Raw genomic sequence first — 19,614 nt, forward strand, 5'->3', positions numbered from 1 at the left:
GTGCATTCACACAACCCACCCACCGTCCCTGCTTCGGTATCGTACTCGACTTCGATATTGGTATTGAAGAATCTACTCTCGGTCCTGGGGCCACAATGATGGTCTCAGTAAACTGAGGGAATAGGCAGGAACCCAATAAGGACATCCACACTGGGAGAGAGGGTTCCTGTCAAAAAAGCTTTAACTACAGAAAGTTCCTGAACAGAGGCTCCACGCGGGTGCAGAGGCCATATGTGTGATGCACAGAGTCCACGAAGAAGAAACCCAGGTCCAAACCCCCACTCAGCCTGAAGCACACTTGGCAATCTTGTGCCATTCATTACCTCTCAGCCCTGCCTACCTCACAGGATTGTTGTGAGAATGAAGCGGGAGGTGCAAGAGGCAGGATAAAAAAATACAGTAAATTAATTAATAAATATCAGCCTCCCTGAGCTTTTGGGAGAGGGCAGATAAGAAAGCCAACGTACCATTCAAGGTGATGCTTTGCACCTTAACTGCTGCTAAGCAGCTTGAAAAAGAAGGCTATTGCTTGCTTCTCTCTCTTTTGCAGTATATTACAAGGTGTTTTGTTGTTTTTAATCTTGCGCAAGGAAGAGAAATGCGAGGAAGGAAGAGACAGTACCAATTAGAAAAGCAGGGAGGAAAGAGCGAGCTCGGCCCTGTGTCATAGTGATTTATAACAGCTATTCCGAAGGCAGACAAAAACACACAGACGCAAACAATTACACTATTTTTGTAGGCAACAAGTGAGGTGGGTGGTAACTGAGAAAATTTTGAAAAGGGGAAAAAAAGGAGAGAGAGCACCCTGTCACAATATTCCAGGCCTTTCCCCCCCCTTTCTCCCCCTCCCCTCTTTTTTCCCCCTAAGTAACCCTCATCACACAACAAACGCTAGCCACATCAGAGGCTCTGGAAGGCCTGAAGGGATGCTTTGATTCCAGACTGCTCCGGGCATTAGCAAGGACGTAATTAGGGTAAAAAGTTCAACCGCAGTTCCATGTCTACAGAGCTGCCAGAAATAAGATTTCCTCTCTTGTTCGCTGGTTTCTACTGTACCCTCCCCACCCACCCCTGAAGAAAGCCCATATTGAAAACACATTTATTTCAGTGGAATTTGTTCCTCTTCTAATTAAGTCGAGAGCATTTACATTATCGAAGCATTTACATTATTGAAGCATTTCAAGTGGGGGGTTTAGCGGCCCTCGGACCAGCATGATTGCCCTTCCAATGGCGCTCAGAATTAACACCCCCCCCGAATGGCTGCCCTTTGGGGCGGGGAGGAGGGAAGCAACCGTATGTGGCAGATGGCCCCATCTGGCCACTTGTGCGCTCTCTCAAACGGATGTTTTGCTTTAGTTCTCCAGTGCGGATGGAGGACAACATGGTACACAGCAGCAGCCATGTCATGGCTCGTTCGGGTTCGCTTGCATGTGCTGCAGCGCAAACCTTGAGGGAGGGGCCATAGCTCAGTGGCAGAGCAGCTGCATGGCAAGCAGAAGGTCCCTGCTTCAATCCCCAGCATCTCCAGGTAGGGCTAGGAAAGAATCCTGCTACACTCTGGAGAACTGCTGCCAGTCAGTGATAACAGCACTGGGCTTAGATGGACCGAGGCAGCATCCTTATGTTCCTAAACCTCCAGGAACTCCAGAATATCCTACTTTGTTTTGACTACCCAGAATTTCATACCAAATGGTCTCATCTTGAATCTCAAGCATATCAATCAATATGCTGATTTGAATCTCAAATCAGCATATTTTTAACCAAATGTAAGCACTTTTTAAAAGAAAAGACAGGTCTATGCGAAGGGATGCTCACATCTCTGTTGTACAACTGTCCCTTTTCTGTGAGCAAAGTACTCGACCCCGGAGCCTGCAGGACACAGCAAGGTAAACGTGTGTAGCCTGACGACGTTATGTTCATTCACGAGCTATAGTTGTTTTGGAACGAGAAAACCATTGGGAGCGGCTGGGACCAGCACCAGGAACTGACAGCTCTGTGTGCAGCTGTCCCCAGCAGAACTGCCCTTTGCAGCACCTGTCTGACAGGGAAGTTCTCCTAGACCGTGGACTGGCACCGCCCACCCAGGCTTCCCACTGGCTCTCCAGGACAGGAAGGGCTATATAAGGCTTCCGGTTTGGGGCTGGGCCTGAGCAGGTCTTCCTGGACCCTTGACTCCTGGCTTACTCCCAGAGCTGGCTCCAGGTTTTTGAGGGCTCCTGAGCAAGGTAGCCTCAATAACCCACGACGGATGACTGAGATGTCCAGATTCCTTTGGCCCAGCAGAGACTTTTTGCTGACTGCTGAGATAGACGATCTTCCATATTACTTCATATTTTGTTCAATATACTCATAACCTTACTTTAAATTTCTAGATACTAGCTTCCTGAGATTACGTTCAAAAACCGTTCCTGAAAAGATACGTTATTTATTGTCAGATATTGATTTCTGTGTGTGACTTACACAGTGTCTCCTTTTGCACTGGCTGCTGCAAAAGTGCTATTGGAGATAGTTTTAAATTCCTATAATGATGCTCCGACTTGATAATAATTCTGTTTTATTTTTTGCATATATTGTGTTTTATATTTTTTTTATTAGTAATACTCGTATACCACTTAATACAAGTATACAATTTCTTTTCGTAAACACTATTTTTTAGAACCTGTATTTGCTCATGTGATTTGTTGCATCACACTTTTTTTAGCATGTTTTGATTTTTTGCAAAGGCCTTTGGCCATACGCAACAGAAGTTTGGCCTACATCCACTTTCTGAGTTGAGATCACAGCCACCCACCGGAAGATGGGTTTGTAAGTCCAAGAATTCCCTGGTGCACTCACATCACGCTCTCTCATGCCTTAAGGCAAACTCCAATGCATGTTTAGGCAAAAGAAGTCTTACAACTCCCAGCATCCCTTCCAGCATGGCTGACTGGGGAATGCTGGGAGTTGCAGGATTTTTTTCCATCCAAGCATTAATTTATTTCTAGCAGAATTTATATCCCACTTCCACACATACCAACAAAAAACCACAGCAAAACAGAAGGTCAAGCAGCACTAAAACCAGAATACAGCCATGCCAAAATGAACAGCTGAGTGGCAGAAAAGCAACAACGAAAGTCTGTTGCCTTTCAAATGATGGCATGCCGGCAAAGGAGAAGACCAAATGCCCTAACTTCCCGTGGTGGGGAGCTCTACATGCCTCTCTCATGCATCGCCACTATGCCTTCCAAGCCGGCTCCTCGAAAATCTGTCTGGCTCCTCGGTTGTCCAGATACGTTTGTACCGCTGCCAATATCCACCTTGCTCATGAGCTGTCGCTGTCTCTGCGCTTCTTCAAAAAGTCATGCAGCAAGCTGGGAATATCACACCACTGCCGTTTCTCTAGCCTGCAAACCAGACTTCCCACGTGCCCTTCTCCTTGGGAGCGAGGCACAAATGCCCTGCTTTCGGAAACCTTGGCTTAGAAAGCACACATACCTTCATTTACAGTTGGGGCAAGGTGACGAAGAAATTAGCATACCAGAGTTTCCTCTTCATTTAGATTTGTGGCTCTCTCTTGTCCCCAGGGCTCAGGGGTTGCTGCCACATCACTTAGGCCCCTTTCAGAATTCCAGCTGTAGACATTTTGCTAAATCTATGCATTCAGAATAGTTTTAAAAGCCCCCTTTTTCCCCTGCTCTTTCAGCCATACCTGAACCACAGATAAAACGTCTGAAAGCAAATGAAACCTGCGGTTTGAGCTGGCTGTTGCTTTCTGTTTTTGTTGGGTGGGTTCCAGTATCCCATCGCAGACAACACATACACACACACACAGATTTCCCTATAGGTCCCACCAGAGTGTTTAATTTGAGGGGAGGGGAATGGGCAAGTTTTAATTTAAACCTATTTTAGGCATCTTAATACAGCTGGTGGTGAAAATTATTAAAGTTCTTGAGATGGAGGAGGATCACACACCAGTTCAGGAGATTAGTTCTGCAGATGTTTTATCATGCCTATTTAGAACTGTTCACTTTTTTAAAAAGGATTGGGTGGTTGTTTATTTTAGGAAAAATTTATCACAAATATCTGGGTTACTCCAACAGAACAAGGATGGCAAACTGGTAGCCTATTTGAAGAATCCAGACCCAAAGTTTTTTTTTTAAAATATACCCCTCCTTCCAAAGATACTACAGAACTTTAACTCACATCATCTATGGCCACTGTCCACTCTGGCTGGGGCTAATGGGAGTTGGAGTCCAACAAAATCTGGAGTACCACAGGCCCCCCACCCCTACTCTAAACTGATATTCTAGTTTAAAAACAACAACAACACGGGGGAGGATTACTCAGAGGCAGGAGAGAAATGTGAATAAAAGGTTCATTCATCATCATTAATTCCCTTCTCCTGGGTGATCCATCCCCCAAAGCCCCCCTATTTGCCACTTCCAAGTCATTTCACAACTAGACACTTTTTATAAAAACATTATGAACCGCAGATTCTTGACGACTGAAGACTCCCATCAAGAACCAGCACGGCTGGCCGGCCTACGATTTAATGGCAAAGGGCTCCTATTAATTTAAAAAAAAAAAATATTACAATTGATGAAAGGTGGTAATAAAATTCTGCTTTAAACACCAGGATATATATATATATATATAAAATTTTTGGGAAAATATTTTGCCTGTTTCTTTAGCTAAACATTAGCGCTCCCATAAACGTCCTGCAGTTGAACCAGGCTATTAATGTTAACAGCTTCCGAGACACGCATTAATAAACCGACTCAAAAAAATATCCCAAGTCCCAGTTGCGCAAAAGCTCACCCCGTTTAGAAACTAAACTGAAATATGTCAAATTGCACCACTGTCCTACTGAGATTTGATAACTACTCACTGGAGATAAGAACGGCCAAGCTGAGTATGTATGCTGGTTACAGCCTTGACGCAAGCAGTGTACAGCCTGTACAGGCAATCTCCTGGGACATTCCTCCCACAATGCCTGGCTCTGAGGAAGAGCCCCCCTCAGAGCCAGGCATTTTGGCCTGGTCAGCTCGATGAAGAAGCTCAGCCAACACCCCCTCCAGCCCGCTGGATTCTCAGCACAAGCCATGGGGGGGGGGATCAGAGCGAAACCAAGGGCGGTCTGCTGCTCCGCCTCATGGGAGGGCCAGCCCTGGTAAGCTAAATATTTAAAAGTCACTTGCCGACACCTCACAGTTGTTCTACCCCACTTTGTGTGACCGAGAATCAGAACTCAGGATGGGGCTATACAGTGAGAATGAAGCTTGAATGTTAATGGCTGGGGTCACCCAAACAAACCACCATGGTGTCACTGACTACACATCTTTCATATGGAATATACCACCATATAATAAGGGAATTGCTGCAATTATTACTATGATGGGGGAGAGGGAAAGTAAAATGTCACACCGGCAAAGGGGGTGGGGCACAGCATTGTGGTTAGACTAGGACAACCCGGGTTCAAAACTCCACTCACTGCTGAAACTCCCTTGGTGACCTTGCACCAGTCACATTTATTCATACTCAGTATTAAGATTCAAAAGCACTCAGCTTGCAAAAACACCTTCACCAATGCCAGGGAAGCTCAGAAGGTGGCAAGGAGAAGGAGGGCCTTCTCTCTGGTGGCCCCTCATCTGTGGAATGAGCTCCCCGTTGAGGGCCGTCTGGCGCCAACATTATCTTTTTGGCACCAGGTTAAGTCCTCTCTCTTTTCCCAGGGATTTGGCAGCACATGATGAGTTTTAATCGGCCCTGGATGTGTCTTTTATTATGACTGACTGTTCAACATTGATTATAGTTATGTGCTAGTTGTGTATACTGCCTGTGTGCTTTGATCTAAATAGCTTTTAAACTTTGTATATTGTATTTTAATGTTTTAACTTCTGTTAAGCCAGCCAGAGAGCTTCAGCTATGGGATGGTATAGAAATGTAATAAAGTATTATTATTATTATTATTATTATTATTATTATTATCTGCAAAGGAATAATCAAGGCTGACTCCAGATTTGAGGGCCCTCTTGGGCCTCTGGAGTGCCTCCTTGTAGGTCGGTGGTCCACCCTGACAGGTTTATCAGGCAACCCAATCTGGGGGCCACACTTTTAGTTTCCCAGAATGCCCCAATGTTGCTACGTTGGAGCGATGCTATGTCAGAATCACAGTGGGAAGTTAAAAGGGCAGCTCTCATGCCCAGCTGTCCAGTACTGATTGGACTGCTGGAGGGGCAGGGGGAGAAGTTGAAAAGGGGGGCCCTAACTAGGTGTCACCGGGGTGGGGGGAGCAGTCCCTGAGGATGCCATGTGCTGACTTTGGGCCTGGGAACAATAATAGTTTTAGAGGCTTTGGCGTGTCGACACAAAAATCAGCCACTTGGCTGACATAACTCGTTCAAGCCTAGCGGAGCCTTCTTGCTGAGGATTATCAGGGCTTTCCCGTAGTAACCACTTCCACAAGCATCTCTAGGCAGGTTTGCAAACACCACGCCATCAGCAAGGTTCAGATCTTCCCCCGGATCCCAACACCCCCAACTTGCTATGGCCATAACGTAACTGAACACATCCTGTGTTCATGGGAAAGCCATTGCTTCTTCTCTTGTTTTTGGTCAAGTCACCCAAGTTCTATTTCATGGATTTTTCATCTCCAGCGTTGACCGCTTCAGCTCTTTCCAGGCCGTCGGGGTCACTTTGGAGCATTCTTCCTCACCTGCCTCCATTGTCTCCTCGTCTCTAAGCCACTTCTCCGAGGTCATACAAAAGCAGCGTTTCTGCAGATGTTCCTTCACTTTTTTGATAGGAGGTTGGGGTGGGGGGGTTGGGAGGAGAAGGGTTGGTTTTCCTTCAATTTGCAAATCTTGTAATCTAAGCTCCAAGTTAGCTGAAGCAGCTACGAAACCAGCATCGCAAACCCTCGCCAGAAGAGACAATCTGTTTCCCATTTGTGCTTCAAGGCTGCATCCCTTCTCAGGGGTTGGAACAGGACGGGGAAAGCCATCGTCACCACATCACGCAGCAAAACTGAGCAAGCTCAATTAACACTTTTTAGAGGCTGGGTTCTAGACAGAAGAATGGTCAGGACCAGGACCAAGCCGAAGCCAAAGTGTGATCTGGCATCTTAGAAGTCTACTGAGGAGCAGGGGAGGAAAGGGCACCCACCGGCCCTCGAGCCCATGGGGGGCAGTGAACATGCCAAGGCAGTGGTGCGGCTACGGCAGGGCCTCACGGCCAAGTCCAGGGCCCTGCTGCCCCCCCCAAGAACAGCAAGCGATGGGAGAAGCAGCAGGCCTGTGGCCAGTGCCTAGGTTGGCCTGAGCATACCAGGTCCCACCACAGCTAATGTTGCAAGTCACAGCATCTTTCTCACCATCTAGGTTTAAAAAAAAAAAAAATAGTCGGGGGCAGCCAGCAGGCTCATGGTTAAAGATGCTCCTTTTACTCACCATCACGTGACCTGAAGAGCCTAGTCTGAGGGTGTGAAGACCGCTCCTCCCCCACTTCATCTTGGTATTCTAAGCATGTTTGCTGTCCACTCTGATTCCCCACGCCCCCCTATTCCCCCAACTCAACCTGCCAGTATGTCGGTCCTCAGCCAAGCCCAAAGATGGGTTTGTAGCTAGGAGTCCACTTCGGGCACAGACGCACCTACATCCCGAAGCACAGGGGCAGAAGACATGGCTGAAGATGGGCTGGGAAGCAGGTTCCTCTGCAGACGCACAAGGAGGGAGGGAAAAGAGGCAAATCTGTTCAGCAGCGCCAGCCCTTTCTGATTAGCGGGGATGCTGCCGTCATCTGTCATCCGCCACCCTGCTGCCTTGCTGCAGTAGCTAGAGGGAGATGAATTTCCCTAGCAAAATATATAATACTCTTCCTTGATGAAATGAGAAGTATTGTGGGGTGGCTTGGTCTTGAATGGGCAATTAAGGCCCATTCGTTTTACAAAAAGCCCGGTTCTGGCAGATGAAAACTCCTAGAACTGGTTTACTGATACCAATCAACACCGCTGCCTGCATTTTTGGACTCTCCACGGGGCGGGGGGTATGAGGACGGTCATGATGAGTGCTTGCATCTCGAAGTTTACTACTACACCACTGTTGCCTGTTTGAACTCTGTCAAAAGCAAGCCACGAACGGAAAGCTAGAGCAGCTGTTCCTGGAACTGTGAGAGATGGTTATACAGTTATATGAACATGTTTGTAAATAAGACAGTCTCACACAGCACATCGGAATGTGTATGGAGTTCTCATCAGCTAAACCAGAAACATTTTCCCAGACTTGAGAGAAGCCGTTTCCACGGCTCCGTGTGTCATAGCTTACACTGCTTCCACCCCCGTAAATGTAGTGCACACACGAAAAAGACAACCATGTATAGCCCCGAGAGTTTTTATTATGAGTCACCTTCAATAGAGTCTGGCTCTCTGCCTTACACCCCCACACCTCACAGCTTGGAGCCTGAGTTTAGGAGGACGATATGAAAGGGAATTCCATTTTTATAAAAACAGTTAGCACGAAATGCTGGCTGAGGCACTTATCTCTAAGGACTGCTTCTCACGTTGCTACTATTACTACAACGCCCTAAACCGCTCGAGACCAGGATGCCTAGCTAACTGTTTCCCCCTATATACACCAAAACGACCCTTGAGCTCCTCCAAGGAGGTACTGTTTGTCATCCCATGACCAACAGCATCATGACATGGCACATTAGTGGGCCTTTCTCAGTTGCGGCACCCACCCTCTGGAACACTCTCCCATGTGGTCCAAGAGACGGAAACTGTAGCGTACTTTAAACACCTCCTGAAGATGCATCTGTTTACTCCTGCCTTCCCTGACTTATAATCTCCCTGCTCAGTTTCACTGTCTTTGTAACTTTTTTAATGTAACTATTGCTCCAACTTTCATTTTTATACTGTAATATGTCTTTACGTAAACCGCTTAGAGATCTTATGATATTAAGCAGGATATATATTTATAGATTATAAATAAATATTGCTGTTCTTATGTGTTCAGAGCTTGAAACAGGGGTGGGGGAGCTTGTGGTCCTCTAGTCATTGTTGCTGGACTCCGACTCCCATCATCTCGAACCATACCGACTGGGACAGATCAAAGTTGGAGGCTGTCATTACCTGGGAGGCCACACGTTCTCCACCCTGGCTTAAAATTAACGTACACCCTTTAAATGGAACGGAGTCTGTGCACCAAAGCCCACCATCTACAAGGAGACTGGGCATGTTGGAGGTAGGACATAGAACAGGAGGACAGACTTTACTGTTTGTTTTTAAAGCTGCAGGTGGACTCAGGGGTGGCTGGCAGGTGCCAACTCAGAGAAGGGACCCTTTCCCATGGTCTCCGAATGTCTGCGGCCACAGATCGTCAGTGATGCTGTTTGGGTTCCAAGTCCTTCACTCCAGAAGGAGGGGCAGGAGCAGCCAGGTGGATGAGTAGACGGCAAAGGCGCCGACCCACGGGAGCAGCCCCCCCATTCACTTGCAGAGGCTTTGAGCCACAGCAGTAGGTGGTGCGCTTGTTAGTGACGTGAACCGCCAGATCAGTGCTCAGATGTGAGTCTGCATGTGTCTCCACGAACTGGAAGAGGCGTTTCTCGCCAATTTCACCCACAGGGCACAGGGAGATGGCCATGTTGCATTTCTTCCTGGTGGCCGACCTACACCTCCCTGTACGGGCCCTACTTGCCAAGTGTGGTCTGGCCAGTTGGCTGTGCTAGACGGTCCCTTTCTATACAACAGGTGTGGCCCAACAGCTCGCTTGGAACCAACGCTGGAACATGGACCAAAACGGCAAAGAACACTTAATCTGCATGTTGCCGACGGGACCTCTTGCAACAGTTCCGGCCAGGGCTATTTGCAAGAAACAGCGGCGCTGAGCAGCTTTGTTTGTTTTCTTGCCTGAGAAATGTCACAGACGTACCGGCTTGGTAATCTCACGTCAGCAAGGAGAGTGAAAAGTGCTGTCTGCACTCTTCCCCTCCTGCAACTGGGTTATGCTAGAAAGCATAAAGACTGACGCAGAAAGCCTTGAGCAAAAGAGGGAAGAACCGTGCATGTACAGCTCTTACCCCCATCCACTGTCATCCAGCGACAGACATCCCATCAGGCTGCAGCAGAGCGACAGACATCCCATTCCATCATCTCTGCTGAGAGACCAGCTCCATCTGGTTTCCACTCCAGATGCTCATTATCAGAGCTTTCTGACTTTAAGCGTGAGAGCCCTTGTTGGACTGCTTCCCTCTCCCCTCCTCATCCCTTTTTCCTTTGGTGTCATCTCTTCGACTGTACTCCTGCAGGCAAGGAATGTCTCGTTTGTGACTGATAAGATGAATGTTGCTCTGCAAGCCTTTACAGATCAAGAGCTGGGAAAACACACAATATCCTTTTCTCCCTCTAAGTCGGTGGCTCTGCAGAAGCTTATCCAGAGCACCTGAGTGAGAAGATAAGAAACGACGGGCAAGCTTTTCGGAAGAGTCATCTCCACGGATGCCCACCATGGGCAATCTTGCCTGGCAGTCACAGGACTGCACTCTATCTTCACGCCAGGCAGCAATGAGCCCGGCCAGCCCAGCCAGGAAACCGCATGAACTGAGCCTGCTCCCTAGGACATGTCCCAGGATCTTTTGCAACGCAGCGAGTCTCCACGGCAGACTTTCCTCGGCAGACAACATGCAAAGGCTTCCTGAAAGGTTTGACAGCCACTTCTCTCAGTCTCGATCCAAGGATGTTTGCCTCCCCTCTCAGTCGGCCGTGTGTATTTTGCAGTTCTGCAAGCACAGGATATTGAGGTCTGAATCAGGAGCAAAGCTGGCAGGGATCCGCCCCAGAGAACAAGGCAAACCTACATGAACCAGAGGCCTCCAAACACATTCCACAGTTTTTGCAGAGTAGTTCCACAGAACTCAGAGCAAAACGAGCTGAAAACAGCCATGATTTCAGGCGCCTGGGAGAGGGATACATGAGGGCGTTATATACATGAGGGCGTTATATACATGAGGGCGTTATATACTGAATCAGACTGCTGGTCTCATTTAGACCAGAACTGTCTCCTCCGACCCCCCAACATCTCCAGGGCCAGGCAAAGCCTTCCCCCATTGCCTGCTACCTTCTGCCGATGCTAGAACTTCAGCTTAAGTCCTCTTGTGTGCAAAGGAGAAACGGACAGATTAACAGGGACAGGCAGTCAGACAAATTGAGAACAGCCTAAACCCACAGTGCCGTTGCACAAGCAGTGCCTGGGCAATAATAGTGCCAAGGAAAGCCAATCAGATGTGAGGCAGTCACCACACAGTTCGAAACCAGCTAAAGGACCCAACCTTGATGCAAATTCCAGCATCCTGAGGAACTTGGATTTCGTGGTGGTGGTGTTTTTAAAAACCCACATTTCTAGTTCTCACGATGGCTGGGAGAAGGGCTTGAAAGCATGTGGGCGATACATCATGCAATACTTTCAGAAGCCACGAGGAAGACCAGAGGAGGTCTTCCTGTGGTCAGATACTGCCTAGCCCTTCCCCATTGCACTGGAAGACACAGAACGATGACAGCAAAGCCTGTAGCGGAATTCGATTGCAAAATCCAACTTTCCTTGATGCAGATTTTTCTTTCTAAACACAGAATACACAGCCCCAACTGTGTTTTATATATTCCCCCTTTGTCCATGAGCCAAATTCCACACCCTCCTTCGGCTGTCTCGCTGGATGCGAGTTAATGGATGCGAGTTAAGGAGAGAAGCCTCACAGACAAGCGCCACACAGCATTCGTTGTCCAAGAACTACGTGCCGGCCTTTTGACCAAAAAGGCTGCTTGTGGGATTATAAACATCCTGACAAGCATATAATCACCAATGTAAACAGCATTGTGAGTCGTAAACATATTCTAAAGGACAATGTTTTAACAGTCTCTCTCTTTCTCTCTGTCCCCACCTCCCCTTCCCAGGGCTGTTAAAACACAATAGGCACCATACCAGGCACATTTTATGCGCAAGCGCCTAAAGTGAAATGAGTGTTGCAAATGAGCAAATTTCACTTCTCATCAGCAGGCACGTGCATGTGTAAGTGATTCCACAAATTTGTGGGGAAAGCACAAAAAGCAGCACTGGACATAGAATTAATTTTCTCTCTTTCTAAAAGAAGGAGAAAATAAGTTTCTAGCCCTTAAGCTCCCTCCCTACTCTTTTTTATTTTTTTTTTTAAGGAAAACAAGTTCCTAGCTCTTATGGCTGCAAGGGAGCCATGTACTTGAGGGAGAGTAGACAATGCTTCCTGTAACCTCAGGAAGCCCAGAAGCGTGGCTGAACAAGTGGCCAGAAGGTGTGGCTTGAGCATTCTATGTAACCACTTGCTTCTTCCCTGTGATAAGACATTCGTTCTTTGCAAAATAAGATATGCGCATTTGCCTCCTTCACCTAATAGGCTGCAGAATTCAGATTTTCTTGGCACAGAATTTGAGTTACCTTAGTGCAGAGTTTTTAGCAGGGATCACACACAGGCCTGCATGTAGGCTGTTGCATTTAACGGTATCCACCATGTTTACCTCGAAAGGGCTGTGAAGCCCAACTCAAAGCAGCCACGTGAAGTTACATGAGAAGCTACAAAAAGGCACACCATGCAGATACAGGGCTCAACTATCCCTGGGTAATGCTAATTTTTATTTTGCTGGGAAATGTAATAGCTGTCTGTAATATTCACAAACCTCCTCAATTATAGAAACGAGGGTAGGGAGGGGAGAAGGAAGGTTGAGAACGACTCCAAAGAACACAAGCAACTCCAGGAAAAAAAAAAAAAACAGTTGGGGGAGGAAAGGGGTGGCAAAGAATGGGGAAGCAAAGATTTGCTATACTTATTTTTTTATCATTTCTATACCGCCTTATGTGCTAAAAAGCCATCAAGGCAGTGCACAACCGTTTAAAACAATAAAACCTTAAGACAATAAAAACAAGAACATTAAAAACAGTAAAAACTACACATTTTAAAAGACTAGATTGAAAAGATGCATCTTTACATCCCTTCTACAGACCAAGAATGTGGTAACCAGCAGTCGCTCCTGGAGGAATACACTGCATAGTTTTGGGGCAAGACAGGAGAAAGTCCTTTCACAACTGGCCGAGAAACAGGCCTCTGTGGTTAATGGTGTTGTAAAAAATATACACATGAAATACAAATATGACTGAAAGCTGGGGGAGCAGGAAATATTTTGGGGGGAGTGCCTGCTCTCCCTTGGAGTCTTCTCTGCTTAAGAATCATGCTAGCCAGAAATTCGTACATCTGATAAAGTGGGCTCTTGCCCATGAAATTATTATGCCACAATGAACCTGGCTGATATTTTAAAGAACCGCAGGGCACTTGGCTGTTTTTCTTGCAACAGTCTGACATGGCTACCCATCTAGAAGTGGTCATCTTACCCAGAAGATCCAATGCTTTTGCACACAGCAAGGAAAGGCCTCTTCTCTGCGAAGTTATCACACTTCTGAGGACCTGAATAGAACAGAATGCACACAAATGGGCTCATTTTTTTAATATACAAAAACAGCACCATTGACATTGAGGAAACTGATCCAAGTTCAAGGCTGATTGAAAGTGGGAAAACACATATTGACCACATATTATTCAGGAATGCCCCGCTTGAACAAACCAGGTTTTAAAGCTTTCTCAAGAGACTTCCCCCAAAAGGTGTAAAGTGCAAAGCAGCAGCTTTCGGGTTTCCATTGGATTGAAAAGTGGGGTATAAATAATTTAAAAGAACAACAAACAAACAACGATCCGTAATACCGTGTAGTGGAGCTCCTGCTGGATTCATCGTAGCCCCTTCAGATGGCACACAGGGTTGGATGCTTCTGAACATCCAAACCTTCCCATGAAAAACCAGTATGTCAGAGGGATGGCATCTCAACTGGCAAGTTTTGTGGTGCGCGCCATTCACAAGGGCTGGATATATATCAATTGTATCCACAGTTGGACCACAAAACCTTCACGGCTGGGGACAGGAAAGAACACAACTTCAAGCCTGCCTGAGATTTAAGATCTGCTGGAGGGACCCTGTTCATCTGCCCGCCATCAGCAACCATTGGATTGGTAGGCATGAGAGATAAGGCCCTTCTTGGAACTCCACCCCCAGGCCCAGGATATAGAGAGCCCCTGTCCTGTAAATCTACTTTTTTAAAAATTTCAGGTCATCTTTGACGAAGGAGGGCTTTTAGTCTCTCATGAGGAGCGCTTACCTTTTTATTGTTTTATCTGGCTGGCTTGCATGTCTATTTGAATATGTATTTTAAGAATTTAAATGCTGATGGTTATGACTGTTGCGGCTGCGTTTTAATTTTGCGTTATGTTTTAATTTTTGCTCGGCTTTGTAAGTTACTGGGGGGGGGGGGATGTTTCAAAAAGCAGCCAAGAAATATGAGAACTAAATAAATAAATTGTGGAGATCCAACAACAGAACACTTAAAGAAACTGAGCTGACCATGTTGCAGATTGTTCTTTTCCCTACTCGAGACCTGAATGTCTCGGAAAATAGAAATAAAGCGAACAACTATTTTTAAAAATGGAAGCACTTGTTAACAGTTGCTTTGGATTCCCATTAGAATCCAGGTTATTTGATCAACAGAAAGTATTGTTGAAAAGCCATTCCCATCAAAGCTTAATTCACAGTTTAACTGTGGGCTTCTAAAATGCATTAATCTGAAATAATCTGAACAGAAAAACCATTAACACACACAGGCAAATTTTTCTCTCAACAGTCCTCAAGAAGATTAAAGAGCATGGGTACAATTTGTGCACTTAAAAGGTTTACCAATCATCTATGGAACTCCTCCTCCCAATTATGTCTTGGTTTATTCAACATTTAATGACTCACAGAGACAGTTTTGCCATCAACGCTGCCTTCTGCAAGTCACATTTGCATTATATGAACCGACCTGCTGATAAACATTTGGAGCCCTTTTTAAAAATCCTGGGCAAACAAAATGGTCACTCCCAACAGACCTGCTAAAGCTTTATCTAAAATGCAAGCATAAAAGAGGTGCATCAAATGTTCTACATACCAGAAAGGGTCATTAAAAAAAAAAAAAAAAGAACAGGATCTTGGAGATATCTAACATAGGCTACAACAGAGTTCTAATTAGACCACCTTGAGGAGTGAACTTGAGGAGTGAACAGGGTTACTTAAAAACAAGAGTGAGAGATCTGCAGGCAAACTCCAAAATCTGCAGAAGGGCAAAAAAAACCTAGGAGAAAAAAAGAGAACCCAGCTGTGTGGGGGGTGGCACAGCCCGAAGGAGTCCAATGAGGACTGAGTATGCAGACTGCACCCCAAAAGCTACAGAAGGCGTAGGATCAAGTGGAAAAGAAAAATGAAAAAGGAGGAGGAGGAGGAAGCGGGGGAGAGGGAGAGGGAGGGGGTGGGTTGCTTGAGTCCCTTACAATTTATCTTTCCCAGAGGAAGACAAGGCTGGCTGGAACCCTGATCAGGAGCATCTTTGTAATGGGATGACGATTATTATTATTATTTCTTGGATGCCTTTCTCAAAAAAGACTCAAGGCAACATACAAAATTAAAACAAACAAAATTTAAAAGAGCTAAGAACAGTTATCTACTAAAATACCGCCACTCCACAGAACAACTAAAACCATTGGTGACAACCATAACAATTCCACTGATGTATTAAAGAGCCCGTCATATGCCAGTCACCTGGGAATAGAAGTCTTAACATGGCATTGAAAAAGTAACAATGTTGGCAACAAGTGAGCCTCACTGGGGAGTAAGTTCCACAACTGGGGGAGCCACCACCAAAAAGGCCCTCTCCCTTGTTGCCAGTTTCCAAACCTGGCTCAGAGGAGGCCCACGGATGTCAGTCATAGTGTATGTTCTGGTTCATACCAGGAGAGGCGCTCCATCAGGACATACTGCGACATTTTGACGCAAATTATTTAATTTATTATTAACATTTATACACCACCTTATCTGTTAAAAAGCTAACAAGGTGGCGTACGCCTGCGTGCGGTTGGAAATGCCAGCCTGATGTGCTACAGTACTAAAAACTAAAAACAGCCAACTGAAGCAACATAGCTATTTGCCTCAAATCAGCTCCATGTAACCACAGCCAAGGCGCCTTGTCTGGGATCAGAAGGACCAACTTCCCCAAGAAGGGCAGAGTGTCTAGAGAAGCACGCACCTTCAGCACTTCTCTTGGTGAGGAATTAGCTCAGTTCTATCTGCTGCAGCTCACTGCCTTTGTGAAACACACACACAGAGCAGAAACATACACAATTTGACCCCACAGCACAGCCCGTTTCACACATCTCGTTTCTCCGTGACAATCAGTCACAGGCTGTGAAAGTAACATGATATTTGACTTCGGAGGCAGCTGCTGCAGAAAGAGCCACTCCTTTTCTTCTTTTTTTAAATAACGTCTTGCTTGGTACAGAAAGAGAAAGAGGGATGGCACAGAACGAGAAATAGTGAGGGAGTGGCAAAGAGTGAGAGGAAAAAAGGGGTTGCAAAGACAGGGGATGGCACAGAGTGAGAGGGAAAAAGGGGGTTGCAAAGAGAGAAAGAGAGTGTGGCAGAGAGAAAGAAAAAAAAGAAGGGATGGAAGAGATAGAAAATGGTGGTCTCACCCACTTTGGGCCACCATCAGCATGCATCCCTCAACAGATTACCCCCAAGCAATGTGGTCCTCAACAGAATGTGGCCCACCCTCTGATGCAAAGGCTCTCCATGCACAACGAGCCTTTAAACTGTTCAGGTATGGTTTAAGGACATACACTCATTACTAGAACTGTAACCAGGGGATGTAATTTTGAATTTTTAGACATGAAAGCCATCAACGACAAAGCACTAGTTTAGGACAGAAACTACAACATTTCACTTGGCAGTGGAGACCAAACACTCACATTTAAAAACAAAAGCATGACACAATCAGCTGCAACAAAAGGCTTTCACAAAGGTAGAGGGTTTTTTGGATTACTACTCTAGAACAATTCATTAGAATAAGGGACCTTGCCCAATGCAGAATCAAGTTAAGAGCTGCTCTGTCTGTAGAATGGCAAATAGCAACAACATGCATTGGTCTCTGCAAATACTTAATGGGGGCGGCACCTCTGCCCCACCCCAGAAACAGTCCAGGTGGGATATGGAAGGGATTTAATTCTTCGGGGTTATAGCAGATTACAGGTCTTTTTTTAATATCTAAAATCGTGTTTGTTTCATATGTCCGCCTTGCTGCTATGACACACCTGCTCTGTGCAGCGTGTTTACCAGAATGCCAAATGGCAATTTATAGGGAATTTTTTCTTAAGCCCACAGCTCGCCAAACCCATCAAATCGAAAGGTAGGGAAATCCAGTCACAAAGGCCTCCCCCGCCCCCTAAACTCCTTTTTATTCCAAATCCCTTTAATTCTGTCGTAACACTATTGCATTTACCCCCTCCCTCCCACCCACCCTGAAAGCTGAAAATCCTGATAAACCGCACAATTAAAGTAATGAAAACTGTCTCCCCTGCCAATGAGGTGCCACCTCCTCCACAATTCCGTTTAGTAGAATCGTTTTTATTTTAAAAAAAAAATTAGAGGTCTGTCATGGTTCGGCCTTTCTGAAATGAACACAAAACATAGTGGAGGTTTCCATTAAGCAGCGGGAATGTGACAAGCCATGTCAGACCAAGCTACTCTCAGTTAGGAAGTGAGGGCGGGGGGGACAGACTAAAGCCTCACCAAGAATAGCCAAAGGCATTTTCACTCAGCTGGCTTGGCACTGGCCTGGGCTACACATCCAGCAACTTCAGATGGGAACTGTGCCGCTCTGGCCTATGGGTGGAAGATACCGCTTCTAAATGCTCCCCACAGTCAAACAAACACACTCCTTGCAAGTAGAAAATAAGCACATAAGGGAGAAAGGGGGCTGGGCTAAAAACTCTCTCCCTGATGGGTTGGCTTTCTACTTGCAGGGTGTGCTGCTGCTGTTCTTTTAATATAAAGCAACATTTAAGAAATAGAATCCCCCACTTGTATTCTGAAGCAATATGGTTAATTCTCCACTTGCCAAGGTGCGTGCCCCAGCCGTCTTGTGAGCAGGACTCCTGCCACTGCACAGATCACTATCCCAGAAGTCTCATTTCTACTGCAGTTTGTGGGAGAAACAAATAGCAGAACTCCTATCTGAGCTGTGAGAAACAATCCCCTGTTTCGTACCTTCTCCTTAAGATGAGAGAAGACCCTGCCTGACTCCCAAGCCTTCTTGTGCATGCTAAGGGACTTTGAGGGCCCTCAAAAACAACTGCTCGCTACACCAAGCCAAAACTTATGGGCCCCTGAACAGAGCTCTTAATTTCTGCTCCAGCTTCAGGGTCCTTGAAATAGCTTTTCCAGGGGGTGGGGGGCTAGAAATGTTTTGCTTGTATTTTTTCATTAAGGCTTCAAGGGAAACGGAAGGGGGATTCCTCCCTCCAGAGAAAACATTAGCGGCCACTACAAACAGCTGGCTAGGAAGCGAAGCCAACATTTGTGGACACATACCCTCCCTCCTGCGATTGTATGACTTCACGATTCTACCCCTTTGTTCTCTTACCTGCATAAATCCAGGAGCTCTGCACTCACTTGGGAGCTTTGGAAGCTGGCAAAACCCGTTGGCACTGAGTCTGCGCTAAAAACCAATGTAACATACTAGATAAAACAGTGGACGTGGACCGTGGAGAGCTGGGTTCAAATCTTCACCTGGTTATCACGCTCATAGTGGAGACTTGAGTCTCAAGGTTACACTAGCCAGCACAAACAGCAGATGAATTGGTAGAGCTGTTGCTGGATGGTACCATGCCAGGCAGCAGGAGGGCGCTGGCATGACTAGACACTCCCCTGTATTAAACACGCACACATACCACACCGAGTTTTCTGTAAGCAGGGAAGCTTGCTTCTCATGCCCCCCCCAACTGAAGAGCAAGAGAAGTGACCCCCCCCCACACACACTTATAATGCGGTACTGTTCAGGGACAGTTTTATCACATCATCGACACGGTCAACTCGTTGCCCTCCAGATGTTTTAGTGCCAGCGCGGTGCAGTGCTTACAGTATTGGACTGGGGCGACCCAGTTTTGAGCCCCACTCGGCCATGAAACTCACTGGTGACTTTGGGCCAGTCACTGGCTCTCAGCCTAACCTACCTCACAGGGTTGTTGGGAGAATAAAATGGGAGAGAAAGGGGATCATGTATGCTGTCTTAGGCTCCCTGGAGGAAAAGGCAGGAAATAAATGTAAGAAATAAACACACTCCCATCATCTCTCAGCATTGTCTAGTCTGCCAAGGGCATAAGATGGGAATTATGGACACAAACACCTGGAGGCCTACCCTTAGTCTACTGGTTCTGTGGACCTATGCTCAAAAGGACTGTTGTGAGAATAAATGGGATGATACAGGATAATAGCAATACTACTAATATTTCCCTATCAATTCGCTATCATAGCTAACAGCCATCAACAGTCCTACCCTGTTAAGGGAGGAGCTGTAGCTCAATCGGTGAAGCACATGCCTTGTTTTCCAAGGCATTTTAGCTTTCTGGTCTTTTTGTTTTGCTGTTTTAAATCTGTATTTTAAATCTCTGCATTGCTACTAAGTTTTATTCTGGTTGTATTGTTAT

The 19,614-nt window shown here is 46.2% G+C and overlaps 1 protein-coding gene across 12 annotated transcripts in view; it reads right to left on the bottom strand.

The window, feature by feature from the left end:
• BCAS3 (BCAS3 microtubule associated cell migration factor) overlaps positions 1–19,614 on the bottom strand; it is a 583,990-nt gene that overhangs the window by 531,220 nt on the left and 33,156 nt on the right. For all 12 annotated transcript variants that reach the window (XM_084823239.1, XM_084823238.1, XM_084823242.1 and 9 more), the window contains one exon: positions 13,389–13,461. In XM_084823239.1, coding sequence (XP_084679365.1) covers positions 13,389–13,461 — 73 coding nt within the window. The remainder of the gene's footprint in view (positions 1–13,388; positions 13,462–19,614) is intronic.

Source organism: Heloderma suspectum, chromosome 16 (assembly GCF_057233095.1).
Source record: "Heloderma suspectum isolate Gila_16-S chromosome 16, 16-S_ref, whole genome shotgun sequence".
Lineage (NCBI taxonomy): Eukaryota > Metazoa > Chordata > Lepidosauria > Squamata > Helodermatidae > Heloderma > Heloderma suspectum.